The sequence below is a fragment of the Aspergillus alliaceus genome (assembly GCF_009176365.1).
Source record: "Aspergillus alliaceus strain CBS 536.65 unplaced genomic scaffold BDW43scaffold_16, whole genome shotgun sequence".
Lineage (NCBI taxonomy): Eukaryota > Fungi > Ascomycota > Eurotiomycetes > Eurotiales > Aspergillaceae > Aspergillus > Aspergillus alliaceus.
The window spans coordinates 377,126-395,524 of NW_022474699.1; the positions used below are offsets into that span (position 1 = coordinate 377,126).

The window sequence follows — 18,399 nt, forward strand, 5'->3', positions numbered from 1 at the left end:
AAGGAAAAGGGAAATGAAATGGAGAATCGAACGCTAGTCTTCTCTCTGATTGGCTCTTATTGGCTAGGTCCCTTTTAAGTGTCGTTCATCACAGGGGCATGAGTGCCTGAGGCACGAGATGTCGAGTCCCTATCCGTCGGAGTCCTGATGATCACCGTTTGTGATCTGATATCCCACATGTATTCTATGGGATAGTCTCTCTACAATGCTCTTCTTCACGTTCCAATTACCAAATTGAATGCGTCACTGGTCTTGATATTTCATTTGCATTCTATACTACGGACGCAAATTCCGAGATAACCAGCCAGTGACCCTGTCATATTACATGCAGGATAAGGAACAGACATCAGCATCAATATTCGCTCTCACGAACACGGAGCGATGTCACTCTATCTACCCCAATCATTGGTTTTCTCCACCATCTTATCATGGAATATTCAATTTCTCAAAATTTAAGAAAAGCTCTCCATACACTGGAAGCCACTCATCGCACAGTACCAACCAAGGTTTCAAGCTGAAATGATGAGGGCCTACACACAGCTGAGTACGGGCAAATCACCGCAGCCAGGTTGAGTTTCGCTGCGCTCCACTTAGAATGTATGGAGTATAGAAGACAAGGCAAGCGGATTGGTTGGACTGACAGGAAAGATGCCTAAAGGTTAGGGCTGTCGATCACCAACGGAATCGGTGATAAGCGGCTCAATAGTCTACAAGATCAGTCCATGGCTCACTGTTGGTACCTGCCCCATTGGGACGTAACTTTTGGGATGTGCTTTGAGTTTAGGATGGTATCAACAATCCCAATATCTTTGTAACTCAATTGTCCTCGTGGATGGTGTTGTTCGGTTGTTGAGTCAAGCCCGTTCCATGAAAAGAAGGTACAGCGTATATCCCCCTCACATGACAACTATGGCCCTAAGTCATAGATCTTCGATATATTCAAGTAGGTATTTTTATAATTTGTTCTATATTCTAACTAATTTCAATTACATATGTTTTTGTATGACGCGACGCAGCTGCACGATAACAAGAGCAATACGGGCCATCTATGTACCTAGCTACTAGTAGGCTGAAGAAAGACACCAATCAACCCTTTAGCTTCACCGTCATCCAATCCGCCGATAACGAAATCTGCAGGGTCCAAATACCAAGAAATGACGCGAGAGAGAGCATAAATCTAGTAAACAATGACGAGCACACTAGTCCAGGGCCCCCCAAAAAAAGAAAAGAAAAAGAAAAAGAAAAAGAAAAGGCCAAAAATACAATTATTCTTATCTAATAGGAAAGCGTTTATCTTGGGATAATTTAAGCGACACATATCTCACATAGCGTTATATTCCGCCCTTTAATAGTCGAACGAACGGACCGCCGACGGCGACTATTCAGATTTACAGATTATTCACGCAGACCTAGATTTGAAGTTCCTCCGCAGTGGCCTGTCCTGTAATCACTCGCCAGCACATCATTAACACGCGTTTTATCGCTGAGAATCTCCCCCGTCCTGTCCGTATGATTTATCTCAGAGCAGGGAAATTACCATGTCTGCTATCTGTCAGGTGGGTGTGATGAATTTGGGCCGGAATATGGTTCCATATGTTCTCGCACTGACATATCCGGAGTTAATACCATGGGTTGGGATTTCGTCGTTCTGGATGCAGCGCTGCTAACGCTCGCATGAACGCAACATCACTGTGCTTTGGTACAGTGGACATGGGAGTGAAATAGGCGGGCGAGGCAAGAGGGAACGGTCAGCCGTTTAGGAAGATCGTTATTTTGCTCGCCGCAGAATGTCCAGGTGTAGATTATGTCGATCAGATTCACATGGATACAGTTGACTTTGGGGCAGGGTATCCAGATCTGCAGCTACGTCTTGTGCCGACTTGCCAACATCAACCATGATTCCTCCAAGAAGTTGAGAGAAGTCAGACTCGGTCGAGAATTCGCAAAAGATATTTCACGAATCTTATTCGAAAAATCAGCCATGCGTAGTAGAACGATCTCGGATCGTACGATGTAGCCTAGGATGCCTGGATTATCAGCTTCAGCATGGGTTTTCTCCCGGCGTTGTTAAGGCCTAGCGATTCTGCGAATAAACCGAAAGACGCATCTTTTTGACAACACGAGACATCACTAACGAGTGAATATATCTTTGTCTTAGGTAGCAGCATGGTGAGTATGCAGGAACAGTATTTCAGTTTGCCGCGGAACATCATCGTATGCTACATAGTTTGGCAGTGTAGGTATTCCAATAACTCAAGTGCTCTTTTCCTTGACAGAACATCACTCCACGAGCATGCTCCCAACCAACGTCACACATGTCAGTCCAACGGCTAGATACCGCGACGTTTCACCACAAATTCTACCAACATCACCAAGAATCTCCGCACGTCGAACCGGCGGTGCATGCACATCCCACGATTTCAGGCAGCCCGTCGGACTCAATAGTTGCAGGATCCAGGCCCGGGACTACTCGGGCTAGGTTAGTCAAGAGTCCACTCGTAAAAATATCCTGAGCTATGGCAACGAACACTGCGGGGCCAAAGTGTTGTGCAAGACCACAATTGACAGGGCCCAGCGGGACATCAACCTTAGGCAGTACAGTTTGTACAGCGCTGATAGGTGCATTGAAGCCTATTCCGCTCGCGAAGCCGAATGCGCCAGGATACAGGAGAAGTCGTATAAAGCTTGTATTGACTCCAAAAGTTGTAATAAGGCCCGCAAAGGTAGGTATCAACGTAGAAGAAAAGAGCATGAATGGCGTATAGTAGCCCGTTGTGCTGGTTCCCGATCCACAAAGGAGCATTCTAATAGTAGCGCCAATCACTATTGGGACTATCATATAGTCGCTTTTACTGGGAGAGTACTCGCGTACAACTTGATGTTAGGTGGGTAAGTAATATTCAAGCACGTTAATAGCGCCACTAGTACAAATTGTGAAGATCGCGCTGGTGATGACGTTGCAGCTCTTTAGAATACGGGGTGATAAAGCAGCGGCATCACCTCGCCGACGTTGGTTGTATAGAAATGCGACGATGAGGATGGCAAAGGTGACGAGAGGGCGAATCACTTTACCGTCATCCCAGGGGTACTTCGTGCCGGCCCAGGAAAATGCGATAAAGAGACCGGTCAGCGCTGGGGTGACGACCTGGTGACTCAGTGGGTCAAGTTCAACTAGTTTCTGCCGGAAAGTAATGCTCGTGTCGCTGGGTTTTGGGTCCGAGAATAAGAAAATATTGTCATCACAACTGTGCCACCTCCAATCGGTAGGTTGATCCAGAAACACCACCGCCGACCAAGCTTCTGAGTCAAAAGTCCGCCAACGATAGGCGCGGCAAGAATAGCCGCACTTTCAATAATACTTAAGATGCGACAGAAGGATGGCCGTCGACGGAGAGGTAGGATATGAACGAGAATGGTGAAAACCACCCCCACCCACCCCAATAATACCCGCAAAGCTTGCTCCGGTCACAGCTCTCTCAAGAACAAGCATAGATGATCTCGTGGCTGTGACGGAGAGCAAGGAACCCACCAAGAAGATAAACTGAGCGAGCAAGGATATACGCTTGATTGAGAATAGCTTGTATAGCTCGCCGAAGATGAACTAAAATATGCAAGAGCAGAGCCGGAATGCCGAAGAATACCAGCCCACATCAGCAACTGTGTGGAAATAATCGGTGATACTACCGGGCCGAGAATTGTCAGCTTTTATAGACCCTGACAGTCCAGGATATTGACTCTCCAATACGTACCTAGGCATAGCGGGTGGCGACAATATTGGTGTCCAGACCTCCAAGAGCAACCAAAGCACTTAAAGTGAGGAGGACAATGAGCCGGAACTCCAAACCAGTAGGGTACTCCTGAGATTCAGCGGCTGAGCGCGTCTCGGGGTCTTTATGATCCTCCCCAGTCAAGTCTGAACTGCTCTCTTCAACGGCCGCGCAGTTCATTGCTAGCCTGCGCATTTCGACGGCATCTTCAGAGGCCCTTCTTGTCGTCTTCGTCCTTGTAATTGTTTGCGTGGCCATAGCGAATGACAGGAGTAAGAACCAGAGGTTCTGTCGTGTGTGGCGCAAGAAAACGTTCTAAGATCAATGCCTGACTGGGGTGATTTAGAAAGTCAAAAAAATGGGTGTTGTTGCCATAAAGTACGGAAGACCGGGTAAGCGTTTTCACCTCCAATGGCTGCTATTCAAGGAGGTGAATCCGTCGGTGTCGGCGTTCGGGATAGAGGGAATCTAGATCTTACGCCAATGGGTGACGCGATTCGGTGTTGGACCTGCCTCGGGTCGGAGTGTGTTGTTGACATATTTAATAGCTTCTTTGATACATTTCTATTTGATTCCTTCCATCTCTGGTCTCCTGCTAGACATGCAGTAGTACAGTCTATGATTGGATATCTCCTCCGCACCTTAGAGATATCTAACTTTGGAAATGAAGGACATAGCCTATAAGTTGTTGTATCCACCCAAAAGAAGAAATACAGATAGCTAGTAGAAGACGGGCTTCACGGGATGGTCGCAGGATAGCAGCTTAGTATGGAGGGAGGTAAACCACTTTTCGGGTTTAGTATGGGAACACTTTACACAAACGATTGAAGGTCTATTATACGCTACTATCTATAGTTGAATGATATTTGTAACATGTGTGACGTTGTAGTCATTCTCGAACAGAAGTGAAGATTCACATGAATTATATACATATGTATATCTCTAAAGTGTATTAGTACTTCTCGGCGCCCTTATTGCTCCACCATAAAGACTAATTGGCAATGAGTTTAACCGTGCACTGTATAATACATTAAGGATCTCAAGGTAGAGGTAAGGCATTCAAGCTGCTTGGCGGCTTTATGTACTCTATAAAGACCAAGGACCTAAGCCGACTACGCCATTGATGTGAATTACTCCGCCGTGCCAATATAAAATTCCATCTTCTATAATTATAGATCATGAGTAGGTAAGTAAGTGAGTCAAGAGTGGATTGTGTGTCTTTAGAAGTACAAGGCATGTACGAAACAGGGATATATAACAAAAATAATCCGAATCGGAATCCTCTAACGTAGTATGTGCACAGAAGCGACCTGGAGGTCAAATGTTAGCTCTGGTCAGAGAGATACATCGAATCAGTATAGTACTTACCTCAACCCATTGTGCAAAATATCAGGAGGAACTAAAAACAAAAAACGCCCCATCGTGGAACAATTAGAATATCATTTACGTATGTATATGCACCGCGAAGATGGCCGTCGGTGACCATATAGTGATCATAACTCTTGTGTATCCAAGCCCCAAATCTCGTAGTGTTTTACAGTGTCCCAGCCCACCCGCCGCACCCGGCGTCTCCACACACGACCATTTACAGTTGTGAGTGCTGCCGGCAAACAAGGGTTGAAATCCGCCAACACATCTATGGGGGTTTCGCGTGACATGCCCTTCTTAGACGGCGTTCCTGGATTGAAGTCTTGATCCCGCCTCCGTTTGCCGAGTAAGGAAGGAGAGTGGCCTGTCCTTGGTGCCGGGCCTGTAGACAGGCTGTGAGGGACCGGTGCCGGAGTTGAGATACCAGAGGCAGTTGATCCGTCATGATGGGAGAATCCATTTCCAAAATGCTCCCGACCCCCATTGACCTCCTCGCCCGCAAGGTCAGCCGGAGACTGCGATTGAGATTCAACGTTGCACTCAGAAGGAGGAACGGCGGGCACCGTATAGTAATCCAAAAGCTCAAACGCTTTCCAGCCGAGACCAATAAATTTCATCTGGCTAAATATTTGGGGATCCGCTAACGACTCCGAAAGCTTGTCGATAAGAACGTCGTCATCGGCACTAATAATATCTGTAAGAGAAACCGCCGAGTTAAATATTTCTTGGGTATTGCAGGAGGCCTTTGATATTCGTCCCAAGCTTGGCTTCGGCGGCGGTGGAATCTGGGGAGACGAACTACCGGCAGTTGGAATCAAGAGGCGCACGGCAACCAGTTTACGGAGGAATGGAAGCAGCAGTCCTAGTGTCTCCATGCTGGAGAACTCTGTTGCAAAAGCAAGCTGCTCAAGTTGGGGGCTGGCATGAACGAGGCGGGCAATCGTGGACGATGGGAGCGGCCAGTAGGAAGGGAGCAAAAGATGTCGTAGTGTAGCGGCGTGATTCACGATGATATTATTGAGGTACGCGTCGCGGATGCTGGCCTGAAGACCAGGAGAACTGGAAGGGGTAGCCTCGGGAGTATTCGAATTGGGATGGTTATGGTCCACAGACGGTGGCGTGGGGGCTGAGTATTCCAAGTGTCTCTCCGAGTTCATATCGTTGGGATTAGGCGTTGCGTTGACGAAGTACAGCCTCTCTAACCCAGTGAAATTTCCTAGGAAATCCGCATGCCTCCTTGAGAAACGATCCTGCCTAACACTCTTGATTCTGACAACATGTGGCGGGGTTATAGGCCAGGTACTGTCGACAAACGTATTATGGAAATTAAAATCGTCTGCTTTTGTGTTGCTGAGGATGGTGACATCTTCGGCTGTAGACTGATCGAATGCAAGTTTAAATTCTTCGGTATGAAGGGCGTATAGGTTCTGGAGCCCGATCTTTTTAATTCTGAGCGGTTGCTTTGTTGATATGCATTTGCGAAAGTAGTCATGAAGCATGACGCTGGGTTCCTGCTCTTCCCTCATTCGAGGCGACCAGTGCATATTAAGCACCTGCAACTTCTTACACTTCCAAAGAAGCGTTGAGATGTCGTCGGGGTAGCAGAGTGGGTCGATATCGGTGAATTTTAGGTATCGTAGATGAGGCATTGCGGGGATGACGATCGTCGGCCGGGGGTGACGACTCGAAGGAAATCGGATAGTGAGCGAAGTTAGCCTGGGTAGTTGCGTCAGACCCAGATAGACCGTCTCCAGCATCTTCGTATTGAGTTCCCAGCTGAAGCTTTCCAAGTCGGTCATCTTGTCAATGGCCGCCCGCACGACGATATTCAGCATCATAGAGGAATCCGGCACCCGACCAATGCGCGCATGCTCCTCCAGCTCGGACTCACGCCAGCTTCCCCGGAGTGTTAGCGACCGAACTAGCGAGGCGTAAGGACGAGTGATAATGGCATTCAGGCCCATTGAGAAGGGACTTGCGCTCCCCATCCCTTCTGGTTGGCCCCCGCGGTATCGGATTTTATCGTAGGAAGTCAGGGTGATACTCTTGTAGAGCTGCGGAAGCGTCATGTAGTTGAGGACCCGACATGTTCGACACAGGCGAGCAAGGTCGCCAGGATCATCCAGCTAAAGAGACACGGAAGCTTGAGTTAGCTTGTCTGTTTGCGCGTCCCGCACAAGGTAGACACAGAACGTACGTGGGAGACAATGAAAGCGATCAGATTCAGCGGTAGAACCATCAACGATCCTCCGTGGGGTCGATCTATCGTAACGCTGGCCTCAAACATATTCCGATTGACAGCCGCCATGGTGCGACGCCCAGGGGCGATGGTGTCGCTGCATCGACTAGCGAGTGATTTGGTTCAAAAGGGAGGGAGGACTGTGTTGTACAGCGTAAGGCATCGACCGATGACGGCAGCAGGCGGAGAGCGGAGAATTTGTGAGTGGAGAGCGTTTTTTGGCTTGCGACGGTTTCCTCGTGAATTAATTAAGGCAGCTTCGCCCGTCGATCATTTATTCTTCAGAAAGTTCTTCACCCCAGATTGACGTCCATTTTCTTTTCCTTTTACAAAAAGTATATCTAAACCACAAACAATTTTTAAAGAAATAAATAATTTATTATTTACTCCTTATTTTCTCCTCAATGGATTTCCTATCCACATCTTTATACGATTTATTTAATTGAAAAGGTACGACGTAAACCAGCTAGAACCGACATCCCCAACCTGACGACGAAATGGGTTCATAATTAATATATACAGCATATATGTTAGTAACTATATCTTGATACATAAATCCCATGGGTATCTTTTACACACCAAACCCCTTTCCCTTGTCGCCACTACATGGTAGTGGAACGCAGTGCAGTGTCTTTGATCATGGACTCTTCCCAACACCGCATTTAAACAGCCTGACCAGTCCCGATGAAGTAGAAAACGAGGAATGAAAGAAGATAGAATAAAGGAAGAAAATGCCCTTTAAAAAACAGTAAGACCCCAGTAGATCCCAGACATCCTGCGATACTCCCGCTAAACCAAGAATAGACCAAAGATTAATGTAAGGACAAAGAAAACAGACGGTAACGGGTCATTATGCATTCGGACCAACAAGCTGGACTTCAATTCCCTTGTCGAGGAGGCCTCGAGTCTTCACCGATAAACGTACTGCTGTCCGGTGAATTGGTAGGCTGCGGATCTTGTGGTGATTGCAGCCCCTCGGGTGACCGAGCTTGCTGATGCATCTCTGAAACCGAGTGCCGTTCGGGATCGACATGGGTATCGTGGTAAACGTGATTAGCCGACGGCGGATAGGATTGAGAATCAACGGATCCGACCAGAGCCGCCGCTTCCGGGTCATACCGTAATTCATAGTTTCCGTAACCAAACTCTCCCTCGTTGGGCGTTGCCCAAGGGGCAGCTGTTCGACCTTGTGGTTGAATGACCCTCACCGGCAAGTCAGGGCGATTGGGCCGGGCACGCTGACCTGGGGATGGTTCCAGAAGACTGGAATCTGTAAACCACTCGGGTGACCATGTGTGCTGGCCTCGACGCCTGGCGGGAATGACCGTAACCGGTAGCGGGGTATCAGAACCTTGACGTCCAGACCCTGGCCTCGGTCCCCGATTAAACGCGAATAGGCGATTTCTCACAGGTCGCGAGGAATCCTGCTCGCTAGCCTCCCCCCGGTACAGCCCATCTCCCTCTCCAGCAGGGTCCTGTTCCTCTTCCGCTTGTGCTGAAGCGACTTCTCTAGGGAGAGACGCGCGCCTGCGCCGGAAGGGATTAAGGATAGTGCGCCACCGATCATCCACATTAATGACCTGCGGAGATTCTTCTCTAGTCGGCTCTGCTGAGATACGCTGATGGACCGAACTAATTCGATGCTCTTCTACAGCTGTATCCAATTCTTTAGCAGCAAGATCGTCATATTCGTCAGCCTCGTTTTCTTCCTCCATATGCGGCATCGCAACGGGCGGGGTAGGGCTGGAGACAGGATGGTAATGGACATTGTACACAGTACTGGCAGCACTTGTCGTATCGGCCCGGCTGACAGGCGTGATAGCGGCGGGTGGTGGGGTAGGCCGGGCTGGTGCCCGGTGACGAGGGTCATTCAAGACGGTGGAGTGTTGTGCATCAGCACGAGATTGTCGGTTACGGCCCCCAGGATGACTAACTCGAGTGCGTAACGGACGTTGAGTCAACCCCATCATTCCTCCCCATCCTGAAGATGTACCTGTGCCTCCTCTATCATTCCCGTTGTTTTGACGGGGCCAATCGACTTCTTCGGAAGGGGTCACTTCAAGCATTTCATCCCCATCGAAAATCTCCCTGCCAAGGATCCCATCCTTCCTCTCATCTCGTTCTAATGCTTCAATGCGTTCTACCCACTCCCAAACCACAACACTAGCCGCCGCCGATCCAACCCACCGGATGTATGTACCCCATCCGGCGACCTCAGGCTTTGCGATATCCAGAACAAAAAACACAACAGGTATTAAAACCGCGCACAAGGATAAAAGGGCGACCAGGCAGATATTCCGCATCTTCGGATGGAAGAACGCGAAACGATGTTTAGACAGGGAATAGAAGATAACCCATGCCGCATAGAGCAAGTTGAGCGCAAGCTCGAAAAGATAACTGAGAGCAGGTATTGCGTCTTCATATAAACGGGGTCTTGTAGTGTTGGTCTGGACCAGAAATTTATCCAAGATACTGAATATTGTATCCAGTACTATCAAAGCGAACCCGGCCCACTTAATCATGACTTTTTCTTTGTGCCGGGGGAAGAGTCGAATCAGGGTCTGAACCTGGGCAAGCCATAGAAAGGTGCTGGAGATAACTCTAATAACGCGAATTTCCATGCCATCGATAACTTCCGAGGCCAGTGCGTCAGCATCAGAGTAGCCGTGGTTATACTGGTCCTCAGCCACCTTGAATGAATCAGCAGTCGCAATAGTTAGTGATATAGCAACCAGCAGCGCAGCCACTTTTTGCAACCATGGCCGGCCACCAACTCCCACAACCGAGGAATTACCACTATAAGAACCGCTGATCATGCCATGACGGCCCAGGAAGTTGGCACCACCACCCGGCCCACCAACATAAAATGTACGCGGCGTTATAAGAAGGATGATCACGAGAAGATAGCTAACTACTGTTGCGCAACCGATAGCGTATAGCTGTGGAGTCACCGAAGCGTAAAAGGGGTCACGAGTATCGAGCATTGGGATTGGACCTCTCGACTCGGTCGCCGTACTCGTACAAACAGGCTCAAAGACGGCATTTTCAGAAAGACTTATCGAATAGGAGCGATTCAAATATAGATAACCTAAGAGCATTCGCAGATAGCCATGTTAGTCAAATCTCATGAGACCTGCGATGGCATCGCAGGCAACCACATTCTGGCTAGGAATAATCATCGCATATTTTTGAGTTCAGCATACCTTCACTGGGAAGTACGAATGGAGTACATCCAGGTTGGTAAGACTTAGTGGAGGAAGTTGTCGGTTGCGCCCATATCTGGCGAGGGGCTAGACGAACGTCATCCCCCATTGTTGGACGAACAACCTCAGCAGACAGACCACGCGGTTGTAGTCACTGGTATACACCATTAAACCATCCGAGGGACTCTCATTTCTTCCAGCCAAGGAGACATTCGAAATGACTCTCAAACCTCCATTGGTACCGACGTGTTTCAATCGAGAAACTGATGATGACTAAATGCCCGAGATTGTATCGAAAAACTAACACAAGAAAAATAGCGCAATGAGCGTGGGTTAAATGTACGGAATTGAGCGGGCTTTAAGAACACGGGTGAAAGGAACAGGGCGATATAAACTGTTTAGATAGTACCGATTGAGATAAATGGGAGTCAGGGCTGGGGGTCAAGCGGTACATTTTCTATGCGAGAGTTAACTCTGTAACGCTTGAGCGCCACTTGCGGTCCAGATTTTGGCCATTTGGCGTCACCGCCTAACAAACACGTCGATAGATGATCAGCCGATCACCCTATCACCCTTTGCCCGCATTTAATTTCCTAGCAAACAGAACTGATCTTTAACATTCCCTATTAATGTAAATCTACCTCCTATATATACTGATGTTATGGAGTTTGTACACGAAATGCCATGCCAGATCATCGGATATCCAAAACCAAAGACCACATCCAAGTAAACTGACCGCTAACTATATGCAGGGTAAACTGAAACAGCGACGCTAAGATTATCCATGGAATGACAAACAGATGGGGAGTCGTTACGGAACTTGGACCGCAAACTCAGCCCAGGGCCATGTATCAGCACTGACGGATAGAACCGTGCTCTTCAGAGCCGAAAACGGGAAAAGGGAAAAGAATAAGATAAACAAGAAGAATGGGCTGAAATGCAAATATGGTATGCGGCTTCAGATAGTTAATGCTTCGTCAACACGCCACGGCAAGATGCAATATCGAGATCATCTCCAGTTCATCTCAACGAAGGACCGTATGACATCTGCGGAGGCGCGAAGTATGGCGACACAAGAGCTGCCCCTGTAGTCCTGGCTGTACTTGCCCGCTCTTCTTCGCGTTTCCTGATCTCGTTTTCATCCTGGATGAGAGTACAGCATGTGCAACATGTCGCTCTAACACAGTCTGACACAATGTCTCCTGGGATTCCATACGCCTTACGAGTCCGTCTGTGTTGAACCGTAGCCATAAGCCCTATAGAAGCAGTCAGCACCAAAATGACCAAGACAACGAGTTAAATTCCTCACATTGGCAGCCACACAATAGCGCCATCGCTGTGCATGATTCATTACATGTTTCATGGCCTAGCATGTTTGTCGGGTCTTCTTTCCTTGACATCCTCGAAAGGCGATACTGCGTCTTTCCATATAATATACAAGGACACAAGATTCCTAGGCAGCAAGTCCAAATATTTGGGCATTCACACAGGCCATGGCTCCATGTTCCGCCTTTGACGTGTTGGTTAGGATGGGATATCTGGCCTGGCCGATGATAGGCCGCAACATCATCTGCCAAGGGCGTACAGGATCTCCCTGAGGCTGTCGGCGGCCCAGGGAAATAAGGGAGCTGTGGGGACTGCAGTGGATTTGTGTCCGGTACGATCGCCACAGTATGGGATCGTGCTACTTGGCTCGGGGTTTCTGGATAGGTCTTGGTTGGAAGTGGTCCTGGGGAGTGTGGAGGCGGGACCGCATACGAGTAGTCTGGCACCACCGCATCATGTTGCTGAGGCACCGCGTCGGCGAAAGGGGCATGGTTGGCAGGATGGTCTTCGATATTCGGACCACCTGGGTAACCAGGCGCTGCCGCTTCTTGCTGCATATACAGTGCTTTCTCATTCAATGGCGGTAGGGACTGTGGCTGTACTGGTTCTGCCGCAGCCTGGCCCTGTATAGTATCAGGATTGGACACTGCTAATGGTTGTGGCGGCGGCGGCGTTGATTGCTGCTGTTGATTGCTTCGAAGACCCGGAGCATGCATCTCTAGCGGTGTCTCGAGAAAAGAATATCGCTGGTTACCCCCAACAGAGGTGTTCAACCGTAATTGCCTAGCCATAATGGCGATGTGTTCTTGGCGAGTATACAGAATCGAATCGGGTTGGGCAAGTCAAGGGTCAAAGTTGAACAGAAGGGCTTCTGGAAGGATTTTGTATGAACCAAGATTGTGCCGCTGATCGCTTGCGCGCCGAAGCTGTCTTCTCCAGCAAAATTGATCTACATCTACGTATGAATTAAATGGGTGCAGGCTGAAACCCTAGCAGAATGGACGACATCAGAAATAGAGGAGGTTAGGTTGACCGAGCGCTCAGAGGCAAGAAGACGAAGAATAACAATATTAGATCGAAAGGGAAGAAAAGGGGGGAGTAGCGATAATGAGGCAGGCAGGCAGTAATTAAGTGTAACCTTTACGGTTCCTAGTCGTGGTGAGAAAGACTTGACATGACATTCTGGTGCTGCGGGGAGATGAGTATCCAAAAGTTCGAATACAGAAAGGGGAGGGGCAATCGTTGCGCCAACCCCTTGTCGGATGTGCCTTCACACTGCATGCTCTCACGCCAGTAAGGATTTTCGTTGGTCTGGCGGTAGTTCGGAAGATGCCGTTGGACTGTTGCTGCTTCTCGTCACATCGCCGGCCCGACGCATCACACTGTTGGCGGTTCCCAAAGTTCCTCACGTTCCAATAATATTGGAGAAAATACATCACTACCCTGTACGTGCAGTGTGACTGTCCCGCAATATCAACTGGCGCCTACGACATTTTTCTTATACGTAAAATAAAAGAGACTTGTTGCCTTTCTTTCGTCGACTATCTGTACAACCCCTGGAATGTACTTGAAGACAAGTGGAATTAGCATGATTTGAGTGGCTGCGCCGAAGCTTTTAATCGCGCCCGTCTTAACAGACCGTCGATCGCTACTATCGTTCTCTACTAATCCTTAGTAGGTCGCTGGTTCGTGTAGGTTCGTCTTACTTTCCTGGTACTACCGCCATCCCACTATATCGTCGAACCGCTAAATGTTTTCATTCAGGGCTATTTGAAACATAGCCAATGATAAAACTAGATATAGTCCATCTCTCTGTAATCTTGTCATGTTAAGTCCAACTCTGACATTGCCATAGTATTAGAATATCAAAGGGAATCTTGATTCGCATCCTCTCTCGCCAGGCACCCACCCCGTGAGAATTCAGTAATCCAGGGTCTGAGGTGGTCCAGCTATCAAAATGACCTGGATGACATAGCCGGTCGTTCACATCATCGATGAACGAATATTGATTCTGAGTTAACCCCTCGTCTACTATTCATGTGTTCGGCCATTCTTGGGCTGAGAAACCTCAGTAACTGGGGCTTTAGCCAAAATAAGATTTTATAATGGATGCCAGCATATCCACATGATACCGCTCTATCAATATCGTTCGATACGTTCCATTGTCAAGGTTTACACCATTTTGATATTTCTTCTTCCCGTAGTTTCTGTTTTTAGTTTTCCTCCAGCATTTGAGGCCGTTGATCAGGATTCCAATCCAAATAATCTACCTGTTTTCAGGTCTATCGAGCATCATGGACACTAAATCTAATATGCTCGGAATTGCCTTCTGACAGTACTTGTTCGCTTTGCGCCTCCGCAATCGCACATATGCATGCTGGTAGTGCTACAAGTAGATAACACAAAACAAGATGAATGAGTATCGAACTATGTAGTATGCACTTGACAGTCGTAGTAGCACTGTGAATGAACTCAGTAGTGTGTCACACGTCCCAAAGAGCAACCCAAACCAGCTATGCACAGTAACCCGCTGTCATTAATTCCGATCATTATAGCGATCAATTTCTGCATTTTGTCTTCCTCTAAGCAACGAAAAATGCATGACGTGGTTTCTATTGCACACTTTGAACCTTACCAGGATCTGAGCCATGGCCTGTATATACGAAGTACAAGTCATATGATTGATTGTCTCCTGTCTAAAAGAAGGAACGATCAAACAAGAATGGAAGATCGTGGATCATTCGGTCCGATGGAAAGGTTACAATAGCTAAGACAATTAATGGTATGTTTGTTGCAGTTACAAAATGCAAAGAGCCTTGAACGATTTCGAGCCAACCCAGAAATCGCCCCTACAACACTACTTATATCCACACCATTCCTCTCACCTCTACTCTCGTTACTTCTCCTTCCTACTATTAACCACCATCTTCCTTTCATACACCTATACTGGGTTGATATCAATACTGTGATGACCATTTTGAAACCAACGGAGCACCAATTTGACCTAACGCGTACGTGGGAGAAGAAAGACAATTCTGTTTATGGAGTCCTTGGTGCGAAGTTCGGCCAGCCGTCTTTCCATCGCTTGTTCCTGTACTTAGGTCTTAAAGGGTAGGGCTTCTGTTGAGGCTTCATGAGTGAATGGAGTCCTTTGAGAAATACACGCTCCGACGTCATCTCTAATTCCTAAGAGTAAGTGGCTTCGTTCCGCAGCAATCATTACGCATAAACCATGCAACCGGCATTCGTAAAGGCCACGGAATTCAAAGATGTCCGGGAAGCCAACAAAGGATTCCTATCTGGCTTCGGAAAATACGACCTAGTCAGAAACTCATAGTTTTAGATATGATAGGTAGGGCATCACTACTTACTATCAAGCAACTGAGTTATTGCGAGAAATCGTTCTAGATGTTGGAAGCCTGGTCCTCAGCGTGGCTCAAAGCGTTGACATTCAACCCCGTTCGACATCCATATGCTGGATATTGTTGGAAGCGGCCAATTGATGGTACTAGGAACTATGCCACTGACACAGTTGACCGAATAGGTCTCAATATCTATTAACCGAGTTTCTCTATACAGTAGTCGCTGCCGCCAACGTTAAGGCAGGTGATACCGACAAGGTTGTCCATCAAACGAAGCATAAGATTTCAACAGCGTGACTCTGGTCTCCTACTATTCTGAGGGGTGGGGGGGGACAAAGACCACGAACACATGTTCACATCATACTCGTTAATCCAACTGAATCGTCGAACCGAACCTTAAGCGAGGAGGTGAGTCTGACCGAAACTGGAACTATCTAAGCTTTGGGCAAGATAAAGGAGTCAAAACGAGCAGTTGTCTCTCCATATTTGAAAATTGAGGTAATGACCGAACACATTGCCTAGATCGAAGGCACGAGTCGGCTAGTAATGGACAAACCATCAGGTCAGTGAAGCAAAGCAGACTGGTGAGCGAGCAAGTTGACGGATAACATGAAGTTCCTGATTAACTCAGGATGCAGACGGTGTCTATTTGCCATTTGCTGAGTTTGACGATGCTTACCTGAGGCTCGTACAGGACACATGAGCAAGTAGATCTCGGACTTTGACACATAGTGAAACCTAATCACATCTGCCACGATTCCAGTCACTCAGATCACGTTGTGTTATAGGACAAGGGGGTATGAGAAGAAAATTAATACCAGAGCATCGGTGTCCTACCTACCACATTTGTTCAGCTTTGAGGTTGAAATCGAAACACAATATAATCGATCATGCCCTCGTTCGTTACTCGGATATTTTCCAGTTATATCCCACTATTAGCAGATATGATTAAGGGCTTGTTACCAGCCAACTTCTTTTCTTCTTCATATTATTTTACATAGGATAGAGAGACCGAGCAGGTAAAAATACGCGAAGTGTTTTGTCATTGAGTATCAGAATACTGTTGCCAACCTACCAAGAACATCAGTTTGGGACAACAAGTCTACAAATTTATTGTTTACGCCTTGCACTAACCTAATAGCATACTAGGGTGCGTTAGGCACCTTGGCTTCAGCTTGAGCCCGAAGCCGACGTATAGTATAGGTGTCTTAGAGCATTGACGAATATGGTCAACTTCTTTGGGCAGCAAAAAAACTCTATTACATGAAATGAATCACCGAAGGTCATTCGTTCTGTATATATATATACCTTAGTCTGGTACTGGGTCTACTGATCGGCCAACAGAGGATCCCATCAAGCTATTAAGCATTTGTTAGCTAGGGTTGCAGTCGGATGGACACATGGTGTGACGGCATTTGAGTTTTTTTTTTTTTTTTTTTTTTTTTTTTTTTTTTTTTTTTTATTTTTTTTTTTTTTTTTTTTTTTTTTTTTTTGTCCTTCGTTTAGGAAGATTTTGTTCATTTCATTTTTTTTTTTTTTTTTCTCATTCTTGGCTTGGTACTGAAGCAAATCCCGAGGAACTCTTGGCCATAGAGATTTGAGCAGAAAGAATGTAAAGTCCTACATCCGTTCAAATAAAAGGGAATCATTTTCATAATCCTTGATTCGGTACCTTGCAACTATGTTCGAGCCCTGATTGGTATACAACTCCAGCGTAAGGACTGTTATCAGCTTCCCCGACTCCTTGCATAAAATCGTACATGTACAAAGACAAACAAGAGAAAGAGTAGATAGGGAGAATAAAAAAAAGGGTAAAAGGATGGGAAGGATTCGGGCAGAAAGTGAGAAAGATAGGATCACGTGGAAGGAATCCCAGCTTCTAGACCGCAAGTATATAGACTCTTCTGAAGGACCGGATACCTTCTTTACTTTTGTATTTGGTAATGGAAAGCTCAGCAACTGGAGGACCCAAGACTTTGAGTTTTGCACCGGGAAACGGTCCGCTAAAGACCAAGAAACCCGTGTCACCGATGAAGTCGTCTAGGTGTTGGGTTCTGACAGATATGGTAGGGTTCCCCTTTCTTGGACATCGCGGATGATCATCCATGGAGTCAGTCATGTACTACGGAGGCGCGGGTAGCGGCATCACATTGGCCAAATTTTAGATGTGGTGATACGGAGTACACGTTAGAAACCCTGAAGGTAAAACTTCCAAATGTATAAGAACTTGGCATAAGCGTTATGTTGGGAACTCAACCAAGTTGGTCTGAAAGAAGGGAAAAAGCGAATGCAAGGAGAAAGGAATCGACCAGGATGGCATGCCTTGTCCCGTGATTTATAGATAGATAAGAACGGCTGACCCGAAATGTTGATGCCTTATCATGGAAAAGTACCATGGCCACCAAGCCGATCACGTTGCCCAATGATTGGTAGCCTGGCGGTCATGTGGGTGTGGAGATGAAGCGGAATAGAAGGAATTGGAGATTGAATTCAGCCCAATATTGCATTCACGTTCTGGCTAGTAATTGAGACCATGTAGATCCTTCAATCAATTAAGGGGTTCTTGAACTGATGGTGCCATCAGTCCGTGGACTTCCTTCCTTGGTCTTAGTAGAAGGTCTAACGGTCTACCAAAGTTTGTGTATATAGCATAGCGGGCTAACTCTAAAAGGACTTAATGACAAAGGAGAACATTCAATTGAATTGAAACATTACTCTAGTAGTCCGACTGCTGACTAGGCACCGTAATTATTATTGTTGATTTGACCCGCGGAGCCCGCATTCCGAGATCTCCGATTCCCTGGAACGAAGATTATCTGGAATTATGATCTTTTATCATATGCAAATGATGTTTTCTTATCATGTGTGCTGTACATGCAAATCAAAAATGATCCACTCTTATCCCACAGAGAAAAGTTGGAAGGGTAATGATACCTATTAAACGTTGGATCTCAGGACGTTGATAATCCGTGGTCACGATAGTAATGATTTTTTAGCAAGTCAACTAAGAAGATTAGTATGTATATACCCCAGAGCGTGGCGTATCCACAGAAGTTTCCAATAGCTTGGGTATCCTTACTGCCTGGGACTGGATGGGAATCCGATTTTCCGGAAGGGTATGGAACAAACGACCC

The 18,399-nt window shown here is 47.0% G+C and overlaps 4 protein-coding genes across 4 annotated transcripts; all 4 read right to left on the bottom strand.

The window, feature by feature from the left end:
* Positions 1–2,280: 2,280 nt before the first annotated feature.
* Positions 2,281–3,947, bottom strand: BDW43DRAFT_318836 (uncharacterized protein; the record flags this gene model as incomplete). The annotated part of the gene is made up of 6 exons (XM_032048767.1): positions 2,281–2,379; positions 2,417–2,874; positions 2,929–3,245; positions 3,284–3,358; positions 3,390–3,601; positions 3,771–3,947. 6 exons carry the CDS (start codon positions 3,945–3,947, stop codon positions 2,281–2,283), a joined length of 1,338 nt encoding a protein of 445 aa, XP_031901383.1.
* A 953-nt stretch (positions 3,948–4,900) lies between these two features.
* BDW43DRAFT_273436 (uncharacterized protein) lies at positions 4,901–7,594 on the bottom strand. Its single transcript, XM_032041626.1, has 3 exons — positions 7,333–7,594; positions 5,136–7,261; positions 4,901–5,077 (listed from the first exon to the last, which is right to left on the bottom strand). Exons 1-2 carry the CDS (start codon positions 7,441–7,443, stop codon positions 5,261–5,263), a joined length of 2,112 nt encoding a protein of 703 aa, XP_031901384.1. The 5' UTR covers positions 7,444–7,594; the 3' UTR covers positions 4,901–5,077; positions 5,136–5,260.
* Positions 7,595–7,847: 253 nt separating this feature from the next.
* Positions 7,848–11,030, bottom strand: BDW43DRAFT_273438 (PalH/RIM21 family protein). Its single transcript, XM_032041627.1, has 2 exons — positions 10,578–11,030; positions 7,848–10,462 (listed from the first exon to the last, which is right to left on the bottom strand). The coding sequence occupies exons 1-2, from the start codon at positions 10,684–10,686 to the stop codon at positions 8,253–8,255; spliced, it is 2,319 nt and encodes a 772-aa protein (XP_031901385.1). The 5' UTR covers positions 10,687–11,030; the 3' UTR covers positions 7,848–8,252.
* Positions 11,031–11,149: 119 nt separating this feature from the next.
* On the bottom strand, positions 11,150–12,862 carry BDW43DRAFT_56718 (DUF614 domain protein). Its single transcript, XM_032050252.1, has 2 exons — positions 11,887–12,862; positions 11,150–11,833 (listed from the first exon to the last, which is right to left on the bottom strand). The coding sequence occupies exons 1-2, from the start codon at positions 12,692–12,694 to the stop codon at positions 11,598–11,600; spliced, it is 1,044 nt and encodes a 347-aa protein (XP_031901386.1). The 5' UTR covers positions 12,695–12,862; the 3' UTR covers positions 11,150–11,597.
* Positions 12,863–18,399: the final 5,537 nt, after the last annotated feature.

Bases quoted from the DNA above. Each gene is read 5' to 3' on its own strand.
- BDW43DRAFT_273436 (XM_032041626.1), bottom strand. From the start codon at position 7,443: ATGGCGGCTGTCAATCGGAATATGTTTGAGGCCAGCGTTACGATAGAT. The intron at 7,262-7,332 runs GTACGTTCTGTG...GTGTCTCTTTAG, and splicing joins TCGCTTTCATTGTCTCCCAC to CTGGATGATCCTGGCGACCT.
- BDW43DRAFT_273438 (XM_032041627.1), bottom strand. From the start codon at position 10,686: ATGGGGGATGACGTTCGTCTAGCCCCTCGCCAGATATGGGCGCAACCG. The intron at 10,463-10,577 runs GTATGCTGAACT...GAATGCTCTTAG, and splicing joins ATTCGTACTTCCCAGTGAAG to GTTATCTATATTTGAATCGC.
- BDW43DRAFT_56718 (XM_032050252.1), bottom strand. From the start codon at position 12,694: ATGGCTAGGCAATTACGGTTGAACACCTCTGTTGGGGGTAACCAGCGA. The intron at 11,834-11,886 runs GTGAGGAATTTA...CTGCTTCTATAG, and splicing joins GCTATTGTGTGGCTGCCAAT to GGCTTATGGCTACGGTTCAA.